Source organism: Protopterus annectens, chromosome 13.part0 (assembly GCF_019279795.1).
Source record: "Protopterus annectens isolate FY-2018-M chromosome 13.part0, PAN1.0, whole genome shotgun sequence".
NCBI classification, from domain to species: Eukaryota; Metazoa; Chordata; order Ceratodontiformes; family Protopteridae; genus Protopterus; species Protopterus annectens.
In genome coordinates this window covers 854,582,372-854,602,448 of record NC_056747.1, presented here as the reverse complement: position 1 = coordinate 854,602,448, position 20,077 = coordinate 854,582,372, and the positions used below count along the sequence as shown (strand labels likewise).

The following is a 20,077-nucleotide window of genomic DNA, read 5'->3' as shown; positions in this document are numbered from 1 at the left end:
GCAAAACTAAGCTGTGCAGTTATCAAAGAGGGGCAGAGTTAATAATTAATAAATTAACGGACGTTTAATGGTCTTGGTTGCGAGCTTATATATATATATATATATATATATATATATATATATGTGTGTGTGTGTGTGTGTGTGTGTGTGTGTGTGTGTGTGTGTGTGTGTGTGTGTTACAAAACTATGAAATAATACGCTATTTATTCTGTTATATCAAGCACCCTGGTGTACCAGGTCCTGGTGTAAGACTGCAAACATGAATATAAATTAATTCACTAATCTGTACACCACGGTATGTAAAAGCACGTTCATTTCCCAGTTTAGTTTACTCATAATTTTTTGACCACTACTGAAAAATAAATCGGAGTAAATATTTCAGATAATGATTTCTGTAATTGTCTGTCTTAGGTATGCAAATTAAATCTGAGGGGTATATCTGGGAGAACACGATAAATATTTGTTTCTGGCATCTTAAATCAGTTTTGTTAAGATATATGTAAATGTGAAGACTAGTTGAACAGCCATTTGATTAACACAAAAGATTGGAGCTCAAACTTCATAGATACTTAACATACCATGTAAGGGAAGTGTGCATTCAGCGGTGACCCATTTCACAATATAACTATATCGACGGTCCAAAGCCCAGCATTACCCTTTCCTTGACTCTCCAGGGCAGGTCAAGAGTGACTGAATTCAGTCTTATTGCCCTGACAAGATTACTCCTAATTATCTTCCCAGCGAGCCTCTCATATCTAACCTCTGTTTAATGATCTTTTAACCCTCCATTACCCCAGCTCTGCGGGTTTATAAACCTTTTAATAATCCAGTTCATTGTCATTATTATTTATCCATTAACCCCTCACATTTGTGGTTATTAATTTCTATATTATTTGCTACTTTAATGCCCCCTAGCAATTATCATTCGCTTTAAGACACATTTCGGTGTCATGCCAAGCAGCAAAAATGCAGATGAGCAGAAATTGAAAAGCTTTGTCTGTGCATGTGGGTGCGTATATCTCCTTGCTTGTGATTTGAAACTACTGTCGCTACAGTCTAAGATTGTAAGGGTTTTTACTTAGAGATGAGTGTTCATGGTAACTTCGGGGCTTTCGTCCCTATTTATGATATATTGTTTCGTTCACCTTTATCAGTTATTTGTATTAATATGCCGATAAGATGAACATTCTCCTCTAAAAATAAACTAGGTCCTGAAAACTGAAGTTTGAAAGTGCACCATCCCATAACAAGAACATTAAAGTATCCTTCTGTTTATTTATTCTGTTTACTAACAACTTCAGCTCGTGGAAGACCTTCAGCTAATATTGTCCTTTTTTCTACCGCTACTACAGCCTAAGCTGACTCCCCTATTAGTTTATTATTTTTTCTTACTGGTTTCCCCTCTTCTCCTTTTTGTGTAAAGGATCCCTTCCTTTATTTTACGCATTACTTCTGGTGTTTTGCCATTCCACTCAGCCTCTGAATATTAAAAATCATAGCGCCGGGCTTTAAAAATCATAGAAGGAGGCCAAAAAGAGGAACATTTTCTTACTTTTGAAGTAGAATGTATTTGGGTGCTGGTCTGCTAGACTCCATACAGTTAGTGAAAAGTAATCCTTGTACGGGTTTATTTGTTATTTAATAATGTATACATCCTTAAGCAGGCCTCTTTTGGGGAAATCAGACGAAAGTAATTATATCTAGGAGAAGCAAAGGAAAATCTTAAAAAAAAAATATATATATATAGCTATGCCTATATCATAGCAGTTGAGATGTATAGCTATGACAGTGGCAAAGCCTTTTTCTCGAAAATATAACTTACATTGTGACCCGAACTTCCCGGCTTGAGAATATGACCTGGTTTCAATTACATTTAAAAATAAGATCATTTCAAGCACTTAGTTCGATGTTAGAACGGCTACTACAGTTAAGTGACTTTCAAGGATGTGTAAATGTCAGTCTTTTTAAAATAAATAATGCACCAGTAACCTACACTCTTTTCTCAGTCCCTTGTATTTGATGCATAACATCACTGTATATTTGCAAGAAGTAACGTTATAGATATATAGATATATTGTGACAGAACTACGGGAATGATGAAACTGGCTAAATATGGTTGGAAATTATAGTTACATATATTTTACTGATCAGAAAATACAAAATAGTACAGTAATTGATTTGACAATACTGGCTATAGGTTGCAAGGAAACTTGAGCCTATCCCGGCCCTAAGGCAGAGAAATTATTCTGCACTAGAGGCCAAGCCAATGCGGGGCCTTTGTCCATCCTTTATCTGTTTATTTATTAGGTCTAATCTCTGATTCATTAAAATCAGAGGTTGAGTTACTTGTTTCACAATAAATTTCTCTATAATTCATTATAGAGAAATTTATTGGATTTATTTATAATCCATTTTGGAATCGTGTGTATCTGGGTAAAAAAAGCCGGTTTCCAGACTGTCATGCCCCGCCCCTCAAAAAAATCCATAACATCACAGATAGGATCTAAAGTGACCCGAGTTTTCTGTTGTAGATCCTGCAAGAAATGACTCAGCAATATAATTACATAATTTATCCAGTACTTAGTTTTACACCAACGGTCTTTCTGAGCAACACACAAGCTATATTTGCGTTTTCGTTGTGGTTAATCAAAGTGCACATCTTGCGCTCTTGAGTCGTCTTGTTTGCGCATTTAACTGCAGCTTTTAGCTATCTAATCCCCAACAATGAAATGGATAAAACTGGCACCGGAGATGAATGAATGAATCCCAAAGGACCGTGTCCAAGTATGGTCTGCTGGCAATGCATTTTTTCATACCTGTATAACTCTCATGTTCAGTCCCGTCTCCTGCGCCAGCTGTTCCCTGATGTGCCTTGTAGGTTTAGGAGTTGCTGCAAACGCAGCCTTCAAGGTTTCCAGCTGCTTGGCTTTAATGGTGGTTCTAGGTCCTCGCCTCTTTGCCCCCAAATTCTGGTCGTCATTTTCATTAATCCCCGTTTCTTTATCCGAAACATTAGCGCTTTCTGAGTCCTTTGCGTCGTCTTGGAGGGGGTCTTGTGAATCGGGGGATAAACTAGGGTCACTACCTGGTGTTACTGAAAAAAAAAGAGGAGGATAAGGTTTTTGAACAGATATGCTATTTTAAACTTCATAATTTATTCACTCATCATTAATTAGAATATTCGTTTAAACAAGCTCAGGCGCTCAGGATATATTTTGAAAAGTATTGCCCTCTGTAAACAAAGTACTTTTTTTGCTGTACTTGGCACTAGCTCATACCACAACTGGCATAGGTCTTCCTCTCTCACAGTGTTGAAAAATGTTCTGGTACCCTTGTTTTAACAAGTTGCAAGTGTTTGTTTTCCATTTAATTATCAATGTAATTTTTTCAGTAAATAAACTTGACCCATAGGCCCATTTTTTTAATCTATCACCTGATAAGGTTATATAAATCAGAATAAAACATAGTTCATGCAGAATCAAGCTCCACAGTAAAAATACAATACAGTCACAGACAGAACAGAGAAAGGACAGTATAATGTGATATCACAGGGATCAAATGAATTATTGGAAATAAAACTGGCAAAAAAGTCGTGCCAACATTTACACATTGCCAGTACCCACCTTCAAACCCAAACACCATCCCTTTAAAAGAAGCTCCAGGCCAGTATAGCCGTAGGGTGAACTAACCCATCCAATCATGCTTCTGCTGCTTTAGCAAAACCTTCTCTTAAAACATATCAAAACGGATCGCTACTTTTAAAAAAGATACCGTGCATTCTAGCAACTACATGACCCCAATTCTCCCAAGTACAACACAGTTGTTCTACTTCAGTCAGTGTGTGGTACTGTGATACTCATCAAATGTTATGAGACCGGCCTGAAGCATGATGGATTTCCCGTTTGACTAATGGCTAGGCTTTTGGGTGTGAGTATAATATCCCCAGAACTATATAAAAAAATACTGTTGCTACATTTCTGATGTGTAAGGTGACTCTTTAACTATGAGGGGAATGTGGTTGAATTACAGAGAGTGTGATGTTTTTGTTGAGCTTGACTTTTCAAAAGTACCAGTCTATTTTATATGTTTTAACAGAATATTTTGTTAAAACAGTAGAAAATGTATAAACAAGGGCCTAATCGTTTTGAAAAATATTTGTAAATTCAATAAATACTAGGCAATAGTTCCCAGAGAAAAACATCACAATTGTTACAAATTTACTAGACATAACGAATTTATACACTCGCCTTCTTCAAAACCATATGCATTCTTCCTTGTAGCATAGCAAATATCTTGGATTATTTGAATATGCATGTATTGGAAGTGCTTTTTCATCTTATTGTATTTCTTTTTTGTCACTTTAGAGCTGGGGATGTTTGAAGCCCCAATGTATATTTACACAGTGAAGAGTATGGCACAATAATGCAAATAGTTTTAGATTCAGCCCCAAGTTCCAACTTACTTGAAAGTAGACTGTTTTCTTTTGTGGAATTACTGCTGCTTAGGTAATCTTCTTTGCAGACAAATTTGTTTTCGTCTATGATGTAGAGTTCCTCTCCCGTGGAGAGCTGTTTGTTACACATCATACAAGTAAAACAGTTCAAGTGAAACACTTTGCTTCTCGCCCTCCTGACCAAGTCGTTGGGAGATATTCCCTGGGCGCAGCCCGCACACTTCGTGCCAAAACGCCTGCAAATGACCACAGTGCTGGATTTTAATACAACTTCACGTGAGTGTGATATATATATATAAATATATATATATATATATATATATATATAAAATTATAACACATGATACTGTTAGAAAAAATAACAACACTACAAAGATCATCTATCGCCACTAACGTTTCCTTTTCTTTTGCCTACAGTCAGCCACTGTTTAATCTGCATAGCCCTTGTTCCAAAACAACTGTTACAATAGTGTTTTCGAACTATGCTTTGAGCTGTCAATAAAACACATTCACTAATAATAATAAAAAAATAATAATTCACCAATCGTTTACGTTGTCTTCACAGTGCAACCTTCCAAATATCTAAGATAAAAATATTGCCATAAGCTGATAAGCGTGGTCGCAAGGAGCCAATGAAAGTCAACAGTTAATGTCATTTTATTACCAAGCAAATAACGTGTTAATTCTAAATTCCCCGACCACCTGCATTCTCCAGTATTATGCTTCATATAATGTCTAAACGAATGAGTCCATTGAGATATGTTACAAACAAATTTTAAAGAAATGTTCACTGTTTCAGATTCAGCTAACACGACTCTCTCTCTCTTACACACACACAAATGCTTAAAAACTGCACACTGACAGAAGTAAAATAATAAATATGTACTTCTACAGAAACTACACAATAAAGGACGAAAGCTTAATCCATTATGAGGGTTTTCTTATTTTTATTTGAGACCAGTTCATATTTGCAATATAAGTTTGTTGGTATATATATATATATATATATATACACACACACACATATATATTTACACACATGCACACACTTATATATATATATATATATATATATATATATATATATATATATATATGCATAGCCGTCATTGTATGTAGTTTATTCTGTTCTTCGAACCAGGAAATCATGATTGTGTATGTATGTATATATATATATATATATATATATATATATATATATATATGTATATATATATATATATATATAATCATGATTTTCTAGTGCAATAATAAACTAGTAAAAAGCCGTGATGATGACGAATGGTGCTCCTACTATTAAACAATATATCCCTGTATGGTCTCGCTCTGTTTGTCTTTCTATCTATACAAACAAAAACATATGGACAGACAGACAAACACCCAAGCGCGCGGGCATATACGCGAGTGATCATACACGAAGGTAATATGAGCTGAAGAATAAAACAGTATTTGTGCGAAGTGTTGGCTTTAACTGCGAGTCTGCTTTAATAATCGGTACTCAGATGATGCATGCAAACTATATAAGGATCTTTCCGGTATATCAGAAAATAATATTATGACAACGATAAATATCTAGGAAACATAGGTTTTATTCGGAATACTGCCACAGCACCGGGGACGTTATTTTTTAAACAAAAATGTATTTTGATATATGTTTCTGAAAATGCAATGTAAACATATACATTTCAATAAACCGTGAAACAGACTGCTGTTTATATTAATCATCCTATGCACATTCCAGTCCAAACAAGAAAAATATTTAATTGCATTTATAAATAAAACAGCCAAAAGTAAACAAATAGCTATGGTAAAAAAACTAAACTATTTCATCTTTCTATTTACATATGTACACGTCTGTGTATGCGCAAGTAGTGATATATGTACTGGTGGGTGTACATAAAATAAGTGCATATGCTTGCTAAGCTAGGCTGAGCAGTTTCCTACCATAGAATGCATTTACTGAGTTTATCACAGCAGTTTGTGTATTAGTGTGTTGATTACACGTCTGTGTCGGTATTGTCTGCGGTTTCCACTTCAAACACCATTTATTATTCAAATCCAGTTATCGCATCTTTACCAGAAATCACAGTTCAGCAAACCACAGACATACACAACACTGCACCTCTACAGATTTCCTCCGGCAGGGATTCCCTGCAGCTGGAGTGTTGTTGTGGCCTTGGAAACGCACTATTTCCCATTTCACTGAAAAAGAAATATAAATTATACCCGGGGGTGCTACGCAAACGACAGAATCCAATAAACAGATAACACCAGGTGCAAATGCATTCCAAATTGGGGTTTGGACCCTAATACTTCATTCAAGTACAGTATTCTGAATGTATTTTGTACATGAACACAATAACATATTTTGCATTTAATAATACACTCCTTGCACAAGTCTAGCCGTATGTTAGCAGCGTTTAGTAAACAACCATACTTTTAGGGCAAACAGGTATGATCCATGACGGGCCTACAAGTATTTCCTTCCTTAAGACTTGAGTGTCAGTGTAAGTAAAAGTAATGTGAGCATGATGTGACCTTACTAGGGCGACAGGGGAGTGACAAAGGACAGTGGCATCCACATATCCCGCTGTCTGCTATCTAAGATATAACAGGAAGGAGAACTTTGCAACTTTGCTCAGTTATTGCCACAAACACAGTACATATGTACACACACACACACACACACAGACACACACACGCGTATGATTACAGATGAAAAATGGACGAGCATGATAGTGACCCAGAAGGCTAACAGTTCATAATGTGGACATATCAAAATACACTCAAAATATGCTCAAAAACACCCTCAAACTCACATGAAATAAAGCACACACAAAACACTGCACTTCTTTGGTCATTTTACAATAAAAACACAATAAAATAAAACAAAAACTCTTAAACCGTAGCAGTATCATAGGAAAGGTTTGTCTGAATAGAGGACATTTTTTTTTTAGTTAACTTAAGATGCAGGGTTAGGGCACCCAAACCCTGCACCTTACCTTAGAAAAAACCCTTTCTGTGATACTGCCCTACACAAAACAGGCTCAGACAAAGAAACGCCTACTCAAAACAAGCACTACACGAAAGCAGTCCCCACATCTAACCATTATCCTAACCTGCTAACACTGGCACCAACACACTCCCACCCCGTATACCAGTTAACTTCCCGCTGTCTACATTCTGGACTATTTTACAGTTTTTTACTGTTGACATTCTGAGCTGTCAACATGTTAACTGTCAACATGCATATACGCACATACTCAGATATGGGAATTACAAAGATACAATGCATAAATGTCAGTAATAGCATGAAGTTCACTTCAGGTTATAAAGACTTGGGACTGAATAAACGTACCCCTAAGCGCGCACACACACATTCTCTCTCTAAATGTCAGTCTGCGGATTTCTGTCCATCTGCATGCCTGTGTGTCACAAATATCTGAAATCTGTTGCAGTCTTCTAAAACAGCAACACAGGAACCATATATCTCTTGTGGCTTCCTAGACTATTAGAGTGTTTGTTTACTAACAGCAGCAGATAACCATTGCCTTTATCTCATAGCAGGGGCGTGTGTACACAGATCAAGTAAGTGTTACCTGTTTGCATTTTAAAGGATGAAAGGGGGTTAATACAATTTACACAACGGGCTATTCAACCTAATATAATTAAACAGATTTCTTAAGCTGCTTTTATTTAAGTCAGTTTTAAAGTTCGTGTAAATGTGAGAACGTTTACGTGGTTACTAAACACTTCAAATTATATAACGCGTGTGTAAACATTTTGTTCACAAAATTGAAATAAAAATGTTCCTGCTTATACGTGGAATTCCCATAAACGATTTTAGGTGACGAACGGCTAAACACTTACCGAAAAAAATCATTCTTGCAGTAAAGCTTTCCTTCTCTGGAAAAACATTTTTCAGTCAGATTGCATTTACATTCACAGCATTGTACACATTTGACATGCCATGCCCTGTCCAGAACATTTAACAAAAATCGGTCCAAAATGGGCCTCTCACACCCTGCACAGTGCACCATGGTCTTTGGTTTGGGCTCCAGCTGCTGGAAATGGAGAAAGGACAAGCAAATTAGTCAGAAAGCTTTGGATCTTCTTAAATAAATTTAAGAAAAAGAACACAGACGAAAGAGTAGGAAACAGGAATTTAGTCAACTTCTCGTGAACACCTTGGTTCCTTGGCCTGGAAAGTGGATTGTTTGAACTTTGAGGTAGCACAGTCACAAATCAAAGTGCATTGTACATTGTGCCAAAGGAAAGGGACACAACACGTCGCCTTGGGTTTTAAACCAGCAACGCCCCCAGATTCTTTCTGCTAGCTGTTATTTTCCTTTACCGACAGGTACCCACAGCTGATATAGTTTGCAACCGTCTTCCCAAAAGCAGCAGCTACAATCAAATGTCTCGAATGTAGCAGATAGGCAAGCATCTAGCTCCTATTTTATTCTGTACAAAATGCTGGCTTGACAAGCAATTAATACTGATGAAGAAATAAATAGCCACGCACGTGTGTTCTTGTGCTTCCCCAGCTGGTTTGGGCACTGGACAAGGTATTCTCAGTTCGATCGGATGCTCTAAGATTCACGAGATGCTACTGGTTCTGGTGACTGTGTTGGTTGGGATTGGTGGTACTGCTGCTAAGGTTGCCTGCTATACTCTCCCGCTCGCGCTCTCGTGCCATCTGAACCAGCTCCTCCACAATGCTTGTTCCTGGAGCATCTGGCGCTCGCCTTATTCAGAGACAGTCGACGTCACGGTGAACGTCAGCCAATGGGCACCCAGTAAGCCTTGTAAACCATTAACTAGCGTTTCAAGCCCAAAGAGTACAGTATCTGCGCTTATGGAGAAACGAGGAAGTCACCAGTTGCCTAATACACTCGATAAAGTCATATTTTCATGTTTCGATTTGCTCATATCACTGCATATACATATGCATATACACACCAAGTCGACCTCTAAGCAGTGAAGGAATTGCTGTGTTATTTCAGGTTTTGTGCAACAGGAAAATGCTACAAGGTAATCTGTGTTTTTCATTTTCTTCAGATAGCCTTGATTATATATGCTCTCAAAATAATTATTTATTCAGTATGTTTTAAATTAGCGCATACCCATGACATCAGTTTTGCTCAGATTTTTGCGGTATAACCGGGTTGTTAAAATATTAAAACATGTTCTGCTTTTACCGGTACTTCAGGAAGTACATTTGAACAAATGGAATTAAATGATTTGCAGAACACACACACACACACACACACACACACACACACACACACACACACACACACTGTCCTGGTTATTTTAATCTTAAATAATGTGCCATACACACTCTACTGTCTACAAAAATGATGAGCTGTATTGAAATATATATATATATATATATATATATATATATATATATATATATATATATATATATATATATTATATATATATATACTTGTAGTTCTAAGCAAGTTGATAAAGCATTTGATTTGTAAAGTCAGGAAACACTACTGACCACCACGATCTTGCTTCGTTGCTTGTCCAACTGATGTACTGTGTACTGCATACTTATTAAACTTCTACATATCCAGTGGACCGGTATGTTATGCGCATTTTATTAATTTTAAATAACTGCGTTTTTAATTTTATGAAATTAGAGTCACTTTAATGAATATGGTGCTAGGTAATTAATACTTCCATGTTTTGATATATAGAATTAGGCTGGACACAGGTTTTATTAGTTAACCTTTTCAATACACTCATTTTACTCATCTCTAGTAGCTGTGGAAAGTGCATGTTGAAGGAATGGGGTACATGCTTACAGACGGTAATTGAAGTTTTCAAGGTACATGATTAACGTTTGCCTGTGTATTTTGATTTTAAAAAAATTCAAGCAAGTTTATCTGAATTTTCAAATAACTAGTTTTGCATTATCCAGTTATCCGATGTCTTATACTTCTAGCACAGTGGGCATGTGCACACTAGGTAGAATGTGCTATTTAATGAAATATGCCTGGAAAACATAATAAACTGCAGTCATAACGGATAAATTATTCCTTCCCATTAACCATTTGCGGGAGTAATGATGCAAGTAGGCTGAAACTGAAATTAGTCCAAAGGGATAAGTATTCTACCTCACATAAACGTAATGAATGAATGAATAAATAAATAAAAAATATAAATAAATAAATAATTAAAAGTATTCAAACTTCAGTTGTATTGCCGGTGCTGCTTTATTGATCAGAAGTGAACCCTCAGTTCGTAGCTTATGCCAGGCAGTTTTGTTTAGGGTTACCACCTGTCCCACTTTGCGAGGGACAGCCCCTCTTTGGGCAGTTGTGTCCTGCAAAAAAATGTTAAAAATGGTAAATGTCCTGAGATTTTAGGACATAACTATTTCCTATATTTTATGTAATAGTTGCATAGAACAGTTATTCTGTATCTGAAGCACCTACATTTTATAAGAAACAGAATAAGCAACTAAAATGCTACAAGAATAAGCTTTTATTTAGGCAAAGAAGTGAAGTTCTGTCATTTTTACTGGCTGTGGGTAGGTTTCGGCTTGCAAAATCTGATGTTTGTACCAAAAATGTCCCACTTTGGGCATTTGAAAAGATGGCAACCCTAGTTTTGTTTCGTAATGCATTTCTGCAGCATTGGAAAACATTTTGATAAATTTCGGACATATTTCCACATCAATAATACGAAACGCCATACTTTCTTCATAACACAGAGACAGTTGTGTGACTTTTATTTGTCTGCTTACTGAAAATCTTTCTGTGGTTCTGGGAAATTACAAGGCCACAAGCTGAAAGGCAACAAGAACCTTCTGAAAGCAAAACCTATGGGACGAACGTTTACTTTTGCTTTTAATGATTATGCGATGTCTATGTATGTGCTATGTCTTGCTTTATACTCTTGCCTGCTTGTTACAATAAAATAATTCCTTACCACTATTGTAATTATTAAATACTTACCTTTAAGTACCTTTTCTAACTTTTTTTACATTTGTTTTTTTTATAGCTAACAACTTTTGTCCTTAAAGCACTAGTAACAACACTCCGTTATATACATCTTTTTTTTTTTTTTTTTTTTTTTTTAGTTAGGTATACATCACGCTTTTGCAGGCACCCTTTATGCCATAGTAAATGAGCTGAAACACACCCCTACGAACTCTCAGCTGCTTCCTCTTATTTTGTTGGCGTGAGTATGTAAACGTTAAAAAGTTGAATCAATACACCCACCTCCCCGCATATGGCTTCTTCTCATGTAAAACACTAGAGTCGTGTATCTGCGTTGGCCATGGTCCTATAGACCCAGTACAGTGACAGCTGTACCCTACTGTCAAGGGACCTCTTCTATTTGACTGCAGGCCCCCAGATGACATGTGTTGGTAGGGGATGAATAAGAGATAAGAGATGAACACCATCACAGCCTTGTGTCTTTCTTTTCTCCTTCTCTTCTTTAATTCATCAGCAAAGCATCTGGTTACGTTTCCACTAACTAAAGTCAAGTCTCCAAAGAGTCTTGCAGTTAGGCGAGGGCAGACTGCAGTTCATGACACGTTCGGCAGAATAAAATATTCAAGAACATAAAAAAAGATTCACAGTGCAGGGCTACTGTTTATGTAACTGTGTGTGTGTAATTTCTAAAGATAAAGTTCAGCAAAATACACCCAATGGACTACATCGTGTCTTGTGCAGCGCAATGTCTATAACTGATAAGTAAGCTGCCAAAAATAGTCCGATAACAGTAGCTTTATTTTTAACCTGCTTTCTGAAGGGATGTTCAGAACAGTCAGTCCTACTGCTACCGTGAGTAACCATCATGGGCCAGTCCACAATTTAAACCAGTCAAAGTAAAATAAACTGTACTGCCTTACAGAGCTACAACTAGCAGTTGTTCATGTTTATTTTTACATTACATTTCAATGGTTGTCAGGCGAGTTGCCTTTTTAATCAAGCAGCACACTGCTCTGAACTGCTCCAAAGTTTTCTGTTTGGATTTGAACGCAGTCCTGTGGGGAATAGTGTTAGCAAGTTATAGGCCAGTGAGGCATTGCTACCAAACAGCCTTATAGAGAAGTTTTGTCTCTAAGCCAGCTAAGGCAGAATTTTAAAGTGACAGTGACATAAATAGCCAAACCGAGAAACGAACCTCCGAATCATCATGCAAGCTGCCACAGACACCTACAGACACACGCACGCACGCACACACACACACACACACACACACACACACACACACACACACACACACACACACACACACACACACACACACACACACGACAAACGGGCTAGAGTACCAACACTGTAAAACTTGTAAGAAAAGCACACTAAGGCAAGCTCAGAAGAGACCCAATATTCTGGGAGCATACAAAAAGAGGCAAGCTACTTTCAACATGTCAGGCAGTATGGCAGTATACCCGTGAAGAGCTCGGACTTGCAATTCATTGACCCAAGGGTATCATAAGAGGTATCATAAAGATTACACATACATTCCTCTAGTGTGTTTTCCCAAAGGTGGGTTTCACATTCCTCGATCCTGAATCTGAAGTTTTGAGGATAAATAGTGGCTTAAGGCAAAACGTATGCGAGGCACAGAACCAGTCACATCAGGCTGTTGATTATGGATGATGGTGGTAAGAAGTTGCTATGATAATAGTGTGGTGTTTGTGTAGAGGGGGCGAGGGTACTTTACATACTTGGAACCACCGGATATTTAATTTTTGCTAAAATCCCCTCCTCTAAATATTCGAGAGTCTGACGTGTGTCCCCCATGTGACCAGCTGTGTGATCTTTGAATGAACCCTCCTGCACATACCTAACATCCAAGTGCAAGAAATCTGTACAAAGATGATACCTCTCAACCTCTTAGAGTAAAAAATCTGGACAAAGCCTAAAATGATGGGGGACAAATAGGGACAGATTTTAAATATTGCTCTTACAAACTTAGGAAATTGATAGAATCATAAGTTTTGCATTAGCATGCATTTTCTCAAGGATGTGGAGTCTTAAACTCAAATGTTTGTCATTATTTAATGACTCCAATCACCAGCTATTTGCCAGAAAAGTACATATTTTAGGAGGAACACACCAAAAATATGAGGCAAAAATCTGGACATTCTGCGAAAATCTGTACAGTTGGGAGGTAGCCGTCCGGAACCAAGACCCCAAACCAGAGACCGATTTTAAATATTTATTTTATAAACTTAGAAAGTTGCTGGGATTGCATGGTTTGTGTTAGCATGCTTTTCTGAAGAATATAAAGTCTGCAACTCATTTGTATGTCATTATTTAATGACTTCTGTCCTCAATGAGTTGCCAGAAAACACAGATTTTATGAGGAACATACCAAATTATGAGACGAAAGTCTGAATATTCTATGAAAATCTGCTCAGTTGAGAGGTATGCTCCTGCATACATTGGCAGCATTTGAAAGTAACTAATAGAGCAGGTCTTAAATTATTTTGATTATCTGTTGTTTACTTGGCAGCTGTTATTTGATATGGACGGTTAGTTATTATAAGAACAGTATTAGGGTTTATTGGTCTTAGTTGGTCAAGAAAAATAAAACGGTTATTTCTGTTACAGACTCTTGACTGCACTAACTCATTGGAATCCTTCATTTAGTGATGATGAGGTAATTGGTAATATAATAGCCTATAGATTCAACTCCTTGTCCATCCCATAGCGAAATGATAACTTCAAATTAATCAATATTCTATACAAAAAAAGCAAGGCAGATCACTGTAACTGCAAATAGTAATACACCTCTCAATGTGTAATATATATATATATATATATATATATATATATATATATATATATATATATATATATATATATATATATATATATATATATAGTCGCTTAAAATGTTTCCCATTCGGCTGCTTACAGTTTTAAGAATCCTTTTCCCAGAAATCCGTGTTTGCACGGTCAGGGAGGAGTCTGCATGTATGGATAGACTGGGACAGACTGATTACTGACCTCGGCCCGCCTCACGAGGAGGATTTACGGCCACTCCATTCACACCTGACAGGTGCATAAGTGTATGCGCGCGCATTAATACACCAGTAGCATTTAGGAAAACAGAAAACTGAACTGAAAGGTAATACAAACACACAGAACTACCGCAAGCAAAACACAACAAAGTAACAGAGGTAGTAAGAAATTGGAGCAGCCTTGACTGAATGCAAGTACCACAGCTGTGTTCCGCCGATAAGCATTTCATTTGCCATGCAGTCGTATTATCACTCAAATAGAGGGGCACATACATTAAGAAACGATAGAAACTAACTGCAACAGCATAAACAGAATGCTAGCAAAACAAAGTCAACAAGATACAGAAACACAAAAACCAATACTGCCAAATCAGACCGGCACATATGCAACATAAAGTACTTACAAAGTACAAGAGCACCTAAGCGCAGAAACCTGGAGCATCACACTGGCAATACATGTAAACATATATAAACAGGTAATCCCATGCCTTAAACAAGCATTTCAAATCTGAGATTGTGGTGCATAGTATCGCTTTTCTTAACTTTCCACTTTAAGGGAAATCGCCACTCCTTTCCCCGGTAACAGTTTTCAGATTTCCAATACTAGAATCACCCTCCTATAAATTTCAGCTACACACTTTTCCTTGCTTCAAAACAAATGCTTTAGATTTTTTTCGCGTGTTGCCTTTGTTCTTTTGCAGACAACAGAACTATAATCCGCATGATTATATTGGCACCTCGGCCAATATAATTAGTGTGGATGTTAGACATATTGAGTTGGTATTGATAAGGCAAAACCAACGAGGCATACACTTATAATTGAAAATGTCCCGTAAGAGCCAGACAAAACATTTAAATGAAAAAATGCAAGAGACTATGGAGATTTACACCAGCGTCACATTTTATCATAGGTTTTAAGGTTCGCAATAAGGAAAATACAAAAAAAAACATTGTATGGCTAAAAGTTCTATCACTCACACGTAGTAGACTTGTCTCAATGATTGCCCTCTTCGTGGCAAAGGTTTGCTTTATTTATATCGGAGTCTGTCAGGGACCACATAAAATGCATTAACCTTTCCTCATGTCGTTGTAGGATTAGGCAGTGTGCATAACGTAAGGGAACTCTTTCTAGTAACAGCCCTTCCTTTCTTCCTCCAGTAGAGAGTCTAACTTAATCACTGATAGGTATTTCTCGTGCTTTATAAATTGGTGTCAACGTCAGATACCATTTGGCCTGGAACTTAATGTAGTAACGTGACTAAGTTCACAAGGTGCACTATCACAGTCCCTTTAATGGTAAAGATATCTAACTGCAAACGTAATCTACACATTATGTGTGTCTCGCTGGAGAGGGTATCTTGGAAGTGAAGTTTCTTCACATATTGTTGATAATCTTCATCAGCATTATTTCCCTTGGACTTTTATATTACTATACGTGTTTTTGATAATCTTACTTGATTGCAGAATTTATTAATGTGATAATTATACTGCATATGAAAACTACATTACTCACTATTTAATTACGAAACAGGCAAGTAATCAGATTAACAGCATTAATTTGAAGCGTTTATATCTATGTATCTACACACACACACACACACACACACACACACACACACACACACACACACACACACACACATCAGAGGAGCCTCATGTCCTGATTTCATAAATCCGAGACCTATCTGTCCTGCCTCCATTATATACCGACACTGATTTTTCCCTGTAACACTCGAAACGTTTTCAGTGAATTGGCTATTTATGTATTTATGCATCCATACACAAAGTCTTGGTTTTACTCAAGTAAATATGTTCAACATTTAAATCTAGGTGTTATACTCAAACAGGAATAAACACGTTAAATGCACAGCACAGCTGCTATTTGCGCCCATATTTAAAGCACGACAATCGTTATTGTATAACTATAAATATAAGCGTCCTTCAGCCTCTTAGGAATCCTCACAAATACAGGCAAGTTGAAAAGTTCAAGTTTAAAGTAACCCCATTCTATGTGACACGACACTGCATTGTTTCTCAGCATTACCTTTGAACACCCTATAGTCAATGTTGCGAGTGACACTTGGTAATAACGTGAGAAATATTAGCCAGGACTCTGCAGCAGGGCTTTGATCAACTGAGCCAGACCACTGCACCCACAGATCTCTTTCTCTTTTTCCTTCCCTCCCTCCTGTGGAATAAGTAATTGGCATTAAGCACTGCTAACCGAAAGAAGGACAGTAACCCTCCCAAAAAGGGAAACAAAACTATAATTCTGTCCGAATGGAATTACTAATTTGTTATGTGTGTGTGTGTTACCTATATATGTGTTTCTTCTGCAAAGGGCAACGATCTTTACAAGACAATATTATATCTCACTACCTCTTTGAGATGTCTGTTTTAGTTGGTGGAAGGGCAAGACTTTACCCTTCATCACTCACTCCCTTCCTTCATGCCTGTCTCCGGCCTTTACTCTTTTCCTTCCTTCCTTATTTCCCGTTCAGTAAATTATTACTTTGATTCTGGAGAAGGGCTCAGGACCAGATGAAGGGAGCAGGCTTAGACAATTAACAAGATGACAAATAACATTCAGGAAAAGTGGCGATGTTACAAAAGCAACGTCATAAAACCTAGTACTGACACATCCAAAGACTGCAGATATAGACTGGTTGAAAAGCTACAATTGGGAAGCTGATTTGGGGTCCAGTCAGTTCTCTTCACTGAGCCACAGCCTTGGTTAAGGCGGGCGTTGGACTACTTACTGTTTTACAGTGCAGGGCAACCGTCGATCTTTATGACTGAGTTTATCTGTTGAGAGGCTGCCCCTAGGTACAAACAATGAAGCTACAGTGATACGCAATTTGTTGTTGCAGGAAAGGCCGGGCAGATATTGGTGTAAGCAGGGGGGCTGCCCTTCTTACAAATTTATTTGGATCTATTTCCACCAACAATTCTTGACCTTATTAAACAAAATGTGTGTGTGTCTGCGTGCGTGCATGTGTGTATGCCTGTGTCTCTGTGCGTGCAAGGCTGTGTCTGTGTGCGTGCGTGTGTGCATGGCTGTGTCTGTGTGCGTGTCTGTCCACGCGTGCGTGCGTGTGACAGTACAGATGTGTATCCAGCTGACCTCATGTTTCTATTACAGCTGTGCAATGTCACCTCAGGTACAACAGGGGTCGGAAACAATTAAAGAGCACAACTGTAGCTGTTGCTGCTCAGCATCATTTGTAAGTCAGTTTTATAACTATGTGGCTAAGGTATGAGTTTGATTGCAACGCCTCTCTATATAACTTTCGTTTCTTCCGACAATTTTTCTTCTAAATTGTTTACGTCTTTATCTATAGTAGTGTCTGTGTGTCTGCATGGTGTATCTGAATCTGTACTAATAGTACTCACTGTTTTAGTAGCCTGACACTGGACTGTAGACGCCCTAGATGATTTTAAGATATCATATATGTTTATTTATGTACTATTTCTTCATTAGGTAGGTGGGCTGAGCTGGCCACCAACCATTTTTAACCACGACCGGAGCTCAGTGAGCAACAGTACACATATAATCCAAAATACAGAATACGCACTGAAAGAAATACACATGCTGAAAACATTTTTTCACCTTTATAGAAAATATAGTAATGTAAAAAGCCAAACGTCGAGAACAATGTTAGCCAAAAAGTTGCATTTCTTTTAAATATTCTCGTCCCCAAGTTAATTCTAAAAGTCGACATTTCCTTTGATTAAGTCTTCAACGTTTATTTCAAATTTTATTAGCTATGGCACAACCTTTGGCTGCAGGTCATAAAGCGCGTGATTTTGTTTTATAAAACAGACGCTTTAACATATACAACTCTTAGACATCTCACACACAAAGTTCTACATTATCAGACAGCTCCCCGTGTATATTTTTTTTATTCAGGATACAAACCTATGCTGTTTTAACCATACAAATTTCGAAAAGTCCAGTGATACATAAAGATACAATCTAAAGAAGATGTAAGTACGCCTATTTATTGTGCAGTTTGGAGATCAGAAAGGAAAGCTAATTTGCACAAATTATGTAGTAATCTCTTTAACAACAAACATTTAGAAAATATATTTAAAGTTAATATATTGATACTTAGCAATCATCATTTTAAAGACTGTGTCATTGCGCAAAAATGCAAAAACCTTTACTCTCTTTCAAACTACCTGCAGTCACAGTCTTTAATTTAAAAGTGCAGGTGAATCTGGCCACTAAAGGTCCCTCCGAATCCTCTGTTACTGCAGATCATATCATTCGTAATGGAAGTTAGGTGCTGCAATACACAACTTAACTCTTACTTTCCTACCACTGCTTATGGCACCTCTTAATATCTTGTTTAACACGTGCTCATTAAAAGTCTTGTGTGTTCACAAGTAGCCTCACGGTGCCTTTGATTATTGTACGAGATCATAGCAGCCTCTACAAACAAACTGACAAGAACTGAAAAATGGTTGCGCGTCAATCATATATCAAGGCAGAGTTTGATGACAGATTCGGTCTAGCTGACCACTGCAGCTTGCCAGTATACCTTGCTCACTGGATAAGGTGCCGATTCTTGTTAACTAAATAGGTAGTAGTCACTGGAACTGTCCCCTTATGTCTGTGCTACATATTCTTGACATCGCACTGTCTTCTGGTACAGATTAATCCATTTCCCCACTAGCTGTGTCCATGAAATGAGAGTTATCTTGCTAGGCACACCCATCTACTTATGCAGTTATTTTTTCTGAAAGGTTTGTTCCCCTTGTATATTGCGGGTATTTGGTGAGGAGTAGTGGCATCTTAGAAGTCACAGTATGCGAACTTTTAGACAGCACAGTGACGCCACAAAGAGCAGACCACGTGAAAAGACGTATCCTCTACACCATTAAGGAAACTGAGTGAGGGTCTCGTCTACTACTGTACCTTACTATATAAAATTTAACGGGATCGTAAAACAGAAATTAATGTTTTAAGGCAAGCTGTCTGCATATACTATAGAAGCGCATGGGCAGATCTTTGCACTTGCTTGGTTTGAAAGCACTTATATTAGCTATAATAGGGTCAGCATAACTAAGACATGATATGTGTGTGTGTGTGAATGAGAGGGAGGCTAGAGGAATGGTGAGGATGCAGGGAGTAGATGTGGCGAAGGTGGATTAGTTTAAATACCTGGGATCAACAGTTCAGAGTAATGCTGAGTGTGGAAGAGAGGTGAAGAGAGTGGCACAACGGAGTGGGTGGAGAAGAGTGCCAGGAGTGATTTGTGACAGACAAGTACCAGTAAGTGTGAAAGGGAAGGTCTACAAGAGGGTAGTGAGACCAGCTATGTTATATGGGTTGGAGACAGTGGCATTGACAAAAAGGCAGGAGTCAGAGATTGACCTGGCAGAGTTAGATGGACAGAATTAGGAATAAGTATATTAGAGGGTCAGCTCAGATTGGAAGGTTTGGAGACAAAGCCAGAGAGGCAAGATTAAGTTGGTTTGGACATGTGCTGAGGAGGGATGCTGAGTATATTGGGAAAAAGATGCTAAGGATGAAGCTGCCAGGTAACAGGAAAAGAGGAAGGTCTAAGATAAGGTTTAGGGATGTGGAGAGAGAAGACATGCAGGTGGTT

At 37.7% G+C, this 20,077-nt stretch overlaps 1 protein-coding gene and 1 long non-coding RNA gene across 2 annotated transcripts in view; one reads left to right on the top strand and one right to left on the bottom strand.

The window, feature by feature from the left end:
• LHX1 (LIM homeobox 1) overlaps positions 1 to 9,182 on the bottom strand; it is a 77,052-nt gene extending 67,870 nt beyond the window's left edge. The window contains exons 1-3 of the mRNA XM_044054572.1: positions 8,324 to 9,182; positions 4,463 to 4,689; positions 2,817 to 3,094 (exon numbers count right to left, since the gene is read on the bottom strand). Coding sequence (XP_043910507.1) covers positions 2,817 to 3,094; positions 4,463 to 4,689; positions 8,324 to 8,493 — 675 coding nt within the window. The 5' untranslated portion in view covers positions 8,494 to 9,182. The remainder of the gene's footprint in view (positions 1 to 2,816; positions 3,095 to 4,462; positions 4,690 to 8,323) is intronic.
• A 112-nt stretch (positions 9,183 to 9,294) lies between these two features.
• The window catches only part of LOC122787716, a 167,820-nt gene continuing 157,037 nt past the window's right edge, over positions 9,295 to 20,077 (top strand). The window contains exon 1 of the long non-coding RNA XR_006362590.1: positions 9,295 to 9,487. This is a non-coding gene — a long non-coding RNA (uncharacterized LOC122787716). The remainder of the gene's footprint in view (positions 9,488 to 20,077) is intronic.